The 12,503-nt window shown below is 30.7% G+C and overlaps 1 protein-coding gene across 1 annotated transcript in view; it reads left to right on the forward strand.

The window, feature by feature from the left end:
• LOC118279530 (cyclin-T-like) overlaps positions 1-11,859 on the forward strand; it is a 36,355-nt gene extending 24,496 nt beyond the window's left edge. Inside the window, exon 10 of the mRNA XM_050702326.1 lies at positions 4,643-11,859. Within this exon, the coding sequence (XP_050558283.1) occupies positions 4,643-4,684 (42 nt within the window). The 3' untranslated portion in view covers positions 4,685-11,859. The remainder of the gene's footprint in view (positions 1-4,642) is intronic.
• The last annotated feature ends 644 nt before the right edge of the window (positions 11,860-12,503 follow it).

Consider the following 12,503-nt stretch of genomic DNA (forward strand, 5'->3'; position numbering starts at 1 on the left):
CAAAAAGTAAAGGACTACACAACATATTTACAGGGCCGATATATACGCGTATTTTATATATGTTATACATTTTTATATTATATAAACTATATAATATCAGATCTCTTAAAGCCTCGTCCCTATTAGGAACATTTGTTGAGCGACATGTGTACCCACATTGTTGAAATTGCCGCGACATTATTGAAACTGTTTGTCGTACAGTCAACAATGTTGCGGCGATGTCGTCCGATGTCTTTGGTGACACATGTCGCTTGACAAATGTGCCTATTGGGGACAAGGCTTTATACTTACAAGTATAATAGATAGTAAAATTATAAAAAATATATTTATCAAGTGTTAAAGAGTATTCACGTTTGCTAAAGTATATTATATTTCTATTTTGTAAATAAAAGTTTACTATAAATAGTTTATAGCTTTTTGCTATTTCCAAATCGCTTTACAGCTAGTGTTTGTTATATATTTATCACAAAATATATAAAATATATTTACACATTTTTCTAAATCACAATTGTATGTGATATTTATAAATGTTGACTAGCAGTAATTTATATGACATTTATACATAGTTATTTTCTATAATATAACATTCCATAACAGACTTATAATATATATTCCATTGACATATTGAAATGTTTATATAGTTTTTATATTTATACCGTATGGGGAAACCTCTTATAACTTAATTTAAACCACATATTTGTTATCATCTTGGCTGACAATATACGAAAAATGAGCGAAATAGGCCCAGTACTTAAGTCAAAAAGAGCATTGTGTATAACGTCAGCCAAGATGATAACAAATATGTGGTTTAAATTAAATCATAAGAGGTTTTCCTATACAGTAAAGTTTATTATAGCAAAATTTTATTTTATTTATTATAAACTAATAGAGCTCCTGTTTCATACTATTGATTATTTTTAGAATAATATCTGAAAACATACCATTTCAGCTTTAATTTAATTATTTAGTTAGTTGACATGTTACTCCTAAAACTTATTTAGTGCTAGAAGAAAATGTACATAGAATCGCTTGCTCATAACATGATCAAAAAACTAAAAAAAAACTACTATGACAGGGTTTTATATTTAGTGTTCCTTAATCTTGAGCTTTTAGTTTGAAGCAAGTATTACGGAATTGTTGTTATTTTTGTTACAATTGTTTTCGTAGATGGAAAAGAAATAATATAAACTTAGATTTTCACCGTGTTCTAACACTATGTTGTTAATGGTTTTTATTAAGGCTGCATTGGACGAGGCGAGAGGGGGTCTTAAAGTCTTACTGACAAAAAACCAACTCATTCCTATTCTTGCTTTTCGAGCCGGAGCCCTTTTCTCACCTTTTAAACCTTCCCAGGGCTTTCACAAATAATTCAAGACCAAAATTTGCCAAACCGGTCCAGCCGTTCTTGACTTTTAGCGAGACTAACGAACAGCAATAGATTTATATAAATATATATACTTAAATTAAATATATATCTATTAATTTTTTTTTCTAATAATGTATTTAAATTCTTTAAAATTCCAAATTAATTCTAAGACACAGGTTTTTTCAAACTTTTTATTATTTCAACAACTATCTACGAAAACAGTTGTACATATTTTTTTTTATTATATAATTATTGTGAATTTTGTAAATAAAAAATGAAGAAAACATCTGATTATGGTGCCATTGCTGTTACCATTTTTTTTTACTATAGTAGAGTTAATTTTATTATAATAATTATATAAAATATAATAAAAAAAACTTATATTTTTGATATATTTTCCACGCGAAGTACTTAAAACTTGTTCATTTATATAAATGACAAGACTTGTATGTTATATAGTTTGTTGTATAGTTTAGTATGTTGTATAATTATATAAGATAATAGTATAATGATAGTTCTAATCACTGAAAATTATACAGTGATTGTATAGATGTATAATTTCTATAATTTGAAACAAAATCACCTCATTCATTTTTTATAGTTATTTTAAGATCTTAGAGGCTAAAATTATCTTTAGTAGTAGCATTTTTTATATTTTTTTATAAATAATTATGATTATAATGGACTCAAATAGATAATATTTTCCATTATTGATTATAAATCAGTGAATTTCTTCCAAAAATCGTTTTCGAAATCTTTAATAATTATGTGTGTAAGACTCTAAGTACATAGTATAAATTGTTTTTGATTTATAAAATAATAAATCAGTTTTTGAAAGAATATTTAATGTTTTGTCGACAAAAATGTGACATGGTGTTTGTAAAGTTCATAGTTTAGTTTCTTTAAGTTTAAAGCCGTAAATCGACACTTATTTGACACTTTAAAAGTACTTAAATATCATTAAACATAATATATATAAGCTAAAGTTTATATGTATATAAAAACTGTGGTTTACAGAATAAATATTGACATAATTTAGTTATACTCTGTAAAGTTGACATTTGAATAAAAAATTAAAACAATTTTTATTTTTTTGTTATATATTTTTCTAAAATGGTTGTGTCGATATATGTCTTGACAAAAACTGAGATTACCATAAAGAATTTCATAAATAGTTATTGTTTGTAAATTAGTAATTAATAATTAATAAATACATATAAATGTAAGTTGAATCTATCGAATTTATTGTTTTCAAAACGATTTTTTATTTAATTAAAAGGTATGATTTCGTAATTTGAAGAGTTTTGCATTTTATTTGAATTTAAATGAACCAGAACACTAATATATGCTACGAAAAAGGCAGGTTTTAAATTTAATTTAACCTAATTTGCTTAGAAAATACAGTTAATTTGTTTTCTATGTCTAAGAAAATATTGAAAATAATTAAAGATCTTAAAAATTTTAAAAATTTACATAAAGAAATACACACTGCCTTGCAAAACCTCCTTTACATTACAATTTCAATGGAAAAATAATAATTAAAAAGGCATACAAGAAGCCTTAGATAAAATATCGCATAACCCACTCAACTTGTGTCAAAATAATTAAAATTAAAAATCATAATTTAAAATGATGAAAATACATAAGTGCTACTAATAACTACTAATAAAAAAGTAGTAATTTTCGAAAGAATTAATGTATCTAGTGTTAAATTTAAATCTAGATTAATTTTAACACTATTTTCTCGAAATTTTGACACTATTTGAGTGGCTTTGTGATAAGTAGTTTCCTACTAGTCAAATTCAATAATTTTATCGAAATCTCAACAAAGATACTTTTATAATGTCTTTTTCTTTAAAATACCCACTTATGGTGTACATTTTATTTTTAAATTAGAGTAAATCTAAAATCGAATCGATTAATGAAAGTATGATTTAAAAGTCGATATAATTTGTTTTTGACTAAGGAAACTACCCAATTTTAAATAGTTTTGTAATCGAAAATAATGTAATAATTTAGTTTTTAATGCATGAATATGCTTTGACGTTTTTTATCATTACACCTGGTCTGTCAAATGGCACCTTTTTTTTCAAACTATTATTTAGCTGTTATATTTTTTTTCTAGCTGACTGTTATTTTTTATTTATTTTTTTTGTTTTTCTTTTCTAGTTGTCTCTGATTTCTGTTTAATTTTCGCTTTTTATTGATAAAATGATTAGTCATGTGACAGTGATTAGTCATTTTATCATTGATTTGTTGATTTTTTTTACATTTATTTTTTTCTATTGTACGGAAATGGAGACTTTCATATTTTTTTGTATACATACATCTCTGTCGTGTATAGGAAATGTTTTTTGACGTATTTTCTGTGTATTTTTTTTCTATTTTTTTTTTGTTACCGACAATGTTAACTTGTTGTCGACTTTTTTTTCAGCCGAAAGACTTGAACAACACTTGACAAATGTCTGACGGCATTTTTTGTACAGTTTTAGCGTATTTGTGAACATTAATTAACTTTCTGTCAATGTTTGCCGATTGCGCGATTGTTGCGCAACAGTCGCGCAACTGTTGCGCGACACTCGAGTTGTTCGTGCATTTTTTTTTCGACTTAACGAATACGCTTGAAACTGATTTGATGTTTAAATGTAACAGCTAAATGATAGCTTGCGCGCAGCTGTGTATATCGTGACCTCCTGGGGCTCGGGACTTTTTCAAAAAATTAACGCACACTTTGAAAAAGTCTACGTTGGGTTGCAAACGCACATTATTTGCTGGGTACCCTCGCTTTCTAAATACCCTGGTGGCGGGAGGCACATGACAATTCGGATTTGTTAGAACCAACGCCACGGACTCTGTGCATACTCTCAGATTTATGTTCCATGTACATGAGTATTTTACTGTGACAATATCGGAACTGCGAGAAAAGTCGGTACTAACCATCTCTCATTGAAATCGTACTTTAATCGCATTTTTCGAATATTGTCCTTCAGTACAATTTACTCGCATATATGGGTTCGTTCGTTCTAAGAGTATGTTACAGATGTCTGTCGCCCGTTGCTATAACAAACTGAGCTGTGGATGTGTACACAAAACACACAGCGGTGGGATTCAAACGTTTTATTTTTTCACTATTTTCCGTAGTTTTTTTTCTCTTAATTAGTACCAAGTTTTGTACTGAGTTTTTAGTTTAACGGCCCATCGCTGTGCGTAAACCTTGCAGCCTCATTAGGAACGACGACACACGGCTGTGCGCTCAACTCGTCGTACGGTTTCCAGGTCGTCGAGCCGGCGTTGGGCAACGGTCACGTGGGCAAGTGACGTCACAGTACAGAGCCAAGCCCACGGTAGCTTCGTGTGTCGACGTTTCTCAAGCATCAACTATCGGACCTCAATAGTGTAGTGTAACTACGGTTAACGTTTTTATTTTTCACTGTTTAACTATTTTTTTTTTCTACTCTTCTTGTTTCTAGACGCACGGTTTTGGCTCTGCTTGTGATTCCTTTTATAAAATTCAAATCACGGGCGCCTCGTCACACGTCACAGCTGTGTTTGATGCCAGTGTGTAGTTTTGTTCGTCGTGGTAACGTTGTAAATAAAACCTGCGCGGTTGTGTCGTAGTTTTGTAATAGACTGATTTTTTAGAGCCAAAACCGTGATGTTCGTGGCGGGATTTAGGTGCGGGGTTGCTAGCTACACTAATAAAACGGCTTTTGACGCCGTTCCCACCATACTGGGATTGAATGGGCTTGATATTAAACGTGTATGAGTGTCAGTTTAGCAGATACAGTCACCGAAAACAATGTAATAAAGAATAATCATACCTTAAATAACACTGACTTCTAATTTAGACTTTATGTTGGAGAGATAAAGTCCACTTTTCTAGTTCAAGTGCTATTTAACACTTCACACGCCTAATCTGACACTAATATACTCCCCTTTTCGACGTAAAATCGACAGCCAACCGAAAATTGCCGAACTAAAAAAATCGGAAACAAAACTGACAAAAAAAAAACGTAAATTTTCCGGTTGACTGTCGATACTGACTGTTGTTTGTAAAATGGTGAGATTTTTTTTTAAATAATTTATATGTAAGTGTATATTTTGTAGGTAATTGGGGCCTGTCTAGACACTTATAGTATTTTTTTTCCTATTTCTGGCTGGCCCATACTTATCGTGCGATGCGGGCTCAGTGACATCGGCAAAGTTCGTAAAAACCGATCATACCCGAATCGAAAATTTGACATCTTGACATGCCGGTTTCACTAAGATCCACATTGTTGCAGTATCGATAAATTTATTATACTATATATGTCGATACTCTACGATAGAATGCTTACTTTATGTATATGACGATTCTTATGAATAATTCTGATTAGGTGTTAAAAAAATATAAATTAAAAAAGAAAAATACAAAACAAAAACATGATGACGTAGCGACGTGTGATTGGGAGAATGAATTGAGAAATAAAATAATAAATTAAAAGCAAAAGCGATGTATAGGATATCAGAAAGATTAGCTTAAGATTTTGTTAGGTAGACAATTGTGAAATTTTAATTAATTTAGTATCATTTTAGGGTTGTTGCACACCGGCGACTAAGGCCGCGACTTTTTCGTGCGACTCGTCCTTCTAATACTGTAAATTCAACGAATAGTCAGTAAGTTTGTGTTGTGTCGCATTTAGTGTAAAAATTGAGAAAGTGTAAGAATATTTTGTACAAGTAATATTAAAAAATAAATATCATAGTTATAATTGGTTCCCTTTTAATTGTAATTTTAAGACGTTATTATAACAGAGCTTAATGATTAATTAGGAAATTAGTTTGGGTTTTTCTATTTAAAAATTTTGTCTTTATTTTTCGTAACTGAAGCCTTTGAGCTTCGAGTTTTGGGCTGATATTTAAGACCTATAAACGAGTTATATTTAAACATTTATTTAAAGTGTGTTTTGTTAGAGAACGTAGCGTTTACATATACTGCATTGCCATTGTACTAACATGTAACCAAACCTTAAAATCGCGCGACAAATCGCCGAAAAAGTCGCCCGACACGGCAACAGCCCGTCTTTTTTATTTTAATGTTTAGTGTTTAGCGATTTGTTATAGAGAAATAATTGTTATTATTTTCCCCGTAAGGCTAGGTCTTGTAAGTGTAAATAAAACGTATTATTTTGATGTGTCTAGGTTGACTAGAGCCTTCGCACCTGGAACGTTGTGACACCACAAAATAACGTACCGCCCGTTCGAACAAAGAGCGTGTTCAGATTTTGAAAAACTGGGATTTTTGACTCCTATATCGACCATATAGTGATTATATGGGTAAGCTTTATTTTACCACTATTTTAAGCTTCGCAAAACGTATTTACGCATTCTTTCCCACTCATAAAACGGGTAAACTAGACAATTATATCTAATCACGGGTCTTTAAATGATTTTTTAACCTTCAGTGGGTGGTAAATTATAAGTAACCTGCGTTCGTATATTCTGTGTACTGATTTAATTTCAAATTCAGTACATACTTAGTAAAAGTTGGGCGATTAGTTGCCCAACAGTCGCGCCACAATCCCACAGTCTGAACACGCTCCAATTTAGTCAAATTGTATTTATGGAAACACAAGGAAAAGTAATTTTTGTATAAATATATATAAAATGGTTAAAAAAAATTAATAATAACAATACATTATAGCAAAAGATCGGCCAAGTTTCTTAATATAATTATGCGAAAAATGTGATATAAATGTTTTCATTCAGGTATATAATGGTTGTAAACATATATCTATACGTAAGTTCATTTTATAACGGTACCCTTTCATTTAAACTGTTTTTAGTCCAGTTTTTTCGACAAAATAACTAAAATGGTTACTCACGAAGCTTTTCGAGAAGGATGCTCGTTTAGTTTCAAGACACGATAGGGATTCATAATCGTCTGCAGCTTGCACGATGACTTCCACATGTAGTTTGACAACAAAATATTTAAGCAATCATACCATCAAGAATATAATAGTGAAAAACTAAATCTTTGTCTTGATTCTAGCGTTTGACAAAGTATTACATCACCTTTCATCGTTTTTACCCGACAGACAAGATCAAAAATAAGTTGTTTTGATGTTCAAAAGTGCCTTTTCTATCAATATTTATCTAACATTAATTTATAAACCTTTTTTCATATTAAAATCATATTAAATTGATTCATAAACTGGACTAAAAACAGATTAAAATCAAAACATAAACGAAACGTTGTGGTAGGACAAGCTTTCTACAATATAGTTCATTAAATTCTGTAGTTTTTGTGAAATTAACCTTAAATACTGGGTTATAATGTTCATTTTCAGTTAAAAGACCAAACCTTATAGCATAAACTAATTCAATGTAGATAGTATTCAAATTTTACATTATATCAGTGTGAAAAACTAAAGGGCGAGCTAGGGCCAATATTTTTCATATCGCGCGTATGTAGTTGGAGAGTTTCCTTGGTCAAAAATATGTCCAAATGATTTTACATAAATTGACTTGAAAATATTTTTCATTTTCGTATCTTTTCTAGTAAAACAAATATGCTAGTTACCCTACAAAATATGACGCCAGATATAACTCATATTTTCATTTAAAAATACTTTAAATATTGATTTTGACTACTCGGAAACTACCCAATACATTTTATTATAACTTTCGTGAGACATATTAAATTAATTATTATGTTATCGACTTACTCACGTAACTGTTTGACGAGGAACTCGACTAGTTAACGGAATGCTGCTCATGAATATGAGCCTCTAGCTCGGCTTGAAACTAGTCGAGTTCCTCGTCAAACAGTTACGTGAGTAAGTCGATAACATAATAATTAATATAATACATTTTGTTATAAAAAGGTTAATTTCACAAAAACTACAGTACAAGCTTACACTATAGTGTTTATACAAAATAATATAATATGCAATACTCAACGGTTTGCCGTGACAAGAAGAGTTTGGATTCAAACCGACCAGTTGTTGATTAGTAAAGGATTTTGGGTGAACTCATGGACATTAAAATATGTATTATAATAATACATTGTTAAAAAGCCGTCAGAACTTAGCTTGTATGTAAAATCACTTCTGAAATAATCACTAAATATGTTTATCATACCTTCAGTGCGTGATCGTGGCTTGGAATAAAAGCCCCGTTTCATTAAGTCGGTCGACTTGGTCGCCGGCAACAAGTTGCGCAACCATGTTGACACCAGGTCTAGTAATTTAATTGTATACTTTTTGTTAGTCGTACAACTGAAATTAATAGAGAATTACAATATTTTTTTTACGTCTGAATTTAATTAGATTTTTGTATTTTTTTCTAATGAATTTCTATCCAAATCTTTCAGCTCAAAAAACAAGTTTCAGTATAATAATGCAACATATTTAGTGATTGTTTTAAATTAAAAGTTTGAATTTATGAAGGAAGAAATAATTATAAACATGTTTTCGAAGAAATTCAAGTGTGAATAAAAATAAAAATGTTAATAAAAGCGTCCCTTTGTATCTTGTGAACATTGGCTCAAGAAGTTAAAATACGTGAAAGAAGAAAGGATTTTGTCAAGAATGGTATTGTAAATGTGATAATAAATATGTCTTCTAAATATACGCGAATGCTATTTAATTTGAAATAAAAGTGTATCGCGTCAAAGTTTTGTGTCTACCTTATTAAATGCCTTCCCTACACCCCCCATTTTGAGTCGAAACTGCCATAGTTTTATGATATGGTAGAAATGAGTTCACCCAAGTTCTAAATAGCAGTTTTTGTAAATATATCTATATATATACTTACTGATTTTATTTTCTTCGTATAGGTAATATCAAACGTAATATTCTAAAATATGAGTGTCTACTTTTTTAGTAAAGAAACTAGGATTGTGTGAATGAAAAGTATGTCGATATAGAAACAAAATAATTTAGCGAGCCTCGCAGACTTTGTTTCGTCTGCGCATATTTGTAATTTTTTATATAAAGAACCTAACAATGTTAAACAGAACGAAAAAGAATTAACGAACACATTTGGCGATCAATTTTTATATTATACTTACATTAATTGCGTTATTCATTAACTTTTAATTCCAAATTCTAGCAATAGCTTTTTGTATAATCCAAAAGTCAATTCACAAACAAATAATTTGATTAAATATTTTGTCACATGATAGAAAATACACAGTGTCTCGCGTGGAGCCACGTTTTGCCACATGATGGGTTAATGACGATTTCTGGTAAAATAGCTGATTACTTTTCAACTGACATAATTCACACTTTCCAAAGTCCTTTACTAATAAAAGATGGAACTCATATACACCTTATGAACCGATATAAATATAAATAAACAGTTAAGATTTGCCTCCTAATGTTAGTGTACGAAAATACTACATTTTCCCCGTAACTTTCAGTATTTTTTATATAAAAAACAAAATGTAAATAGCTGAGAAATGTACCTTAATAAACCTATTATAATCCTAGGCTTCCATTTCAGACTAAATACATAGTGAATTAATAAATTATACTAGTTGTAGTTAGCAAAAATTGTACCATACAAAAGTGACAAAAAATAACCTCGTGTAGGTAAGGAGCAACACATACCATTAAATTTTGATAACTTATTTATTCAGACACACTTATTTCTCTTTATTGGACTCCAATTTTTGAGTTTTTAACACCAATTTTATATTCACCGAAAAAAATGCACAATATTATTACATTACGATCGGCCATCTTTTTTTTTACTCAAACGTCAAAATTGGCGCCAATTCAGTTTCTTTTTTTTCTTCATCGATCAGATAGGGGAATCAAATCACGCAGGGTTAAATACTAAAACTGCTGTACATAGTGCCTATTTGCAGTATATGAGAGAAATAAATACCTAAGTGCATTTAGATACTTATCTACCTTACTATTGCGCATTGCAATACCTAGTAGAAGCTAGTTATCAGAAACACTAAGTACTTATGGATAATACTGATATAATTCTACAAATTAGATAGCAAATAACATGAATATACACAATAATCAATAAAGAAATAGATAAATTAATAATGTCGCTAGTGTTTTAGTTTTTGTAGAAAAAAAAAACAGTTTTTGCAAAATATATGCCACCGTTGACACGGTAATTACTCCATTTTAAATTATTTTTACAATCCTCATAAAATAGCGAATTGTCTATAAATATAAAAATAAGCATTTTAAGTAGATAGGCATAAAATTAATCGTTGAAAGTTACGGGGAAATTAGTATTTATAATATTTTAAATATGTAAGTAAAGTAACTAATGAATTAATTTGCTTTTTATAGGCACACAAGCGGATTACTTTTTCCTTTTTAAAACTAGACTGTCGTGTAATATCGACTTTTTTATCTTTCATACCTTCCATTAGAATCGATTTTAGTATTTTATCTTAGTTTTCCTATCGGACTATTTAGTTCAAGAGTATATTTTGAAAAATAAATTGATTTAACGCATGTTCCGAAATGTCCCAGATTAATTTCAAAATAGAAAAAAAAAAATGTCTTACCTCGTAATGGACCGCGTTTTTTTTGACATTGACAGTTAACTGTCACTGTCAGCGAAAAGCGCGCGAATACGTCGGCAACAAAAAAACTTTAACGAAATTTTTAACGCTCTGAAACCTCAAAAACTTTTTATTATAATACACGCTGTAGTGATTATATCTATTATGTAAAAATAATCATTGATGGGTCCCATTTAAATTTTGGCCTTCTATTCACCCGTCATTATACATAAATTCGCGTTATTTCTTTATTATTTACTCAAATCCTTATGTCAAAGGTACGTTTTGAGTGGTTTTTGTACCAATACACTTGTTAATTACCATTTTTATCGTTACTACGTCATATTTAAAATGCAACTGCCCAATATTTATCACGCTAGCATTTGACTAAGAGTATCCTTAGTACTTTCGTTCGGCGCTCTGATTGGCCGGCTCTAATAAACCAACCAATCAGAGCGCCGACCGCGCTCTCGTTTCGTTTACGTAAAGCAAACTCGTACTAAGGGTGCAGTCAAAATGCCGCTTAGTATGAAGTTAACTGTTTTCATAGATATTCGTATAATATTTAATTGTTGCGTATAAAAATAAGCTAAACTTAAGCTGTTTTTAAGTGAAACTTTATAAGAAAATTGGCAATAAAAACGCTACGAGAGTTGTACTCGCATTAAATTTAGTAAAATGTGTATCTACTGGAGATTAATAATTCTATTATATCGGAGACTTTGATGCAGTATATTTCCTTGGTATCAGACAATCTGATGTCCGTAGTTCTTTTTTAAATGTAACGGTGTGTCCATTCGACCGTGGTGTTTTTTTTTTTATTATTTAAACCATGATTTTTATTAATCAATGTTTAGTTTCTTCGTCCAAAGATGTAAGCTCTGGATTATTTTTTTAGTAAAATGCAGGGAGGAGTGCTGTACATGATGTTGTATATATAGTTTTAATGGAAAATAAAAGCATTCTTTCTGTATTTTTTTGGTTTTATTTATGTGTGTGCGAAGTTCCCCTTGACACTCTTCATGGTAGATATCCCACCCACTCGCACGAAGCGCTTCGCTTCAAGCTTCCTTGTGCGAACTGCTAGGGAGTGGAACTCTTTGCCGGAGTCTGTGTTTCCTGATGGGTATAATCTAGGTATCTTCAAAGTCCGAGTGAATAAGTTGCTTATGGGCAGACGTGCTCCATCACTTACCATCAGGCGAGATAGCGACCAAACGTCGAACCATCAGCTGTAAAAAAGACTACTGCTGGACTATCTTCTCTACATAAGAGGGTTTGACATAATTTACAAGCGTGGCAAGCAGGTTGGAAGATCACAGTTTAAAAGGTTCAGGTTTATCAGAGAGTGCTGCTGCCCGGTCTCTGTTAAATGTCCTTTAGAATGCTATTACGATGCCCAGAAGACTAGGGTGGTGACAATTGTAATCTCACCATGAAGCAAATACAATGAGGGGAAGATATAGGTAGAAGATACTGGATTTCGTATTTTTTATTTTGTATAAGAAAACAATACTTAGATAACACGAATCAAAGTTTAGGAGTGGGAGCTAAAAGAAGTGTCGCCACACGACATTTCAAATCAACATGTCTTCGAAAGTATTTGTCTCTGTAAGA

This window comes from Spodoptera frugiperda, chromosome 22, assembly GCF_023101765.2.
Source record: "Spodoptera frugiperda isolate SF20-4 chromosome 22, AGI-APGP_CSIRO_Sfru_2.0, whole genome shotgun sequence".
Taxonomy (NCBI): Eukaryota; Metazoa; Arthropoda; class Insecta; order Lepidoptera; family Noctuidae; genus Spodoptera; species Spodoptera frugiperda.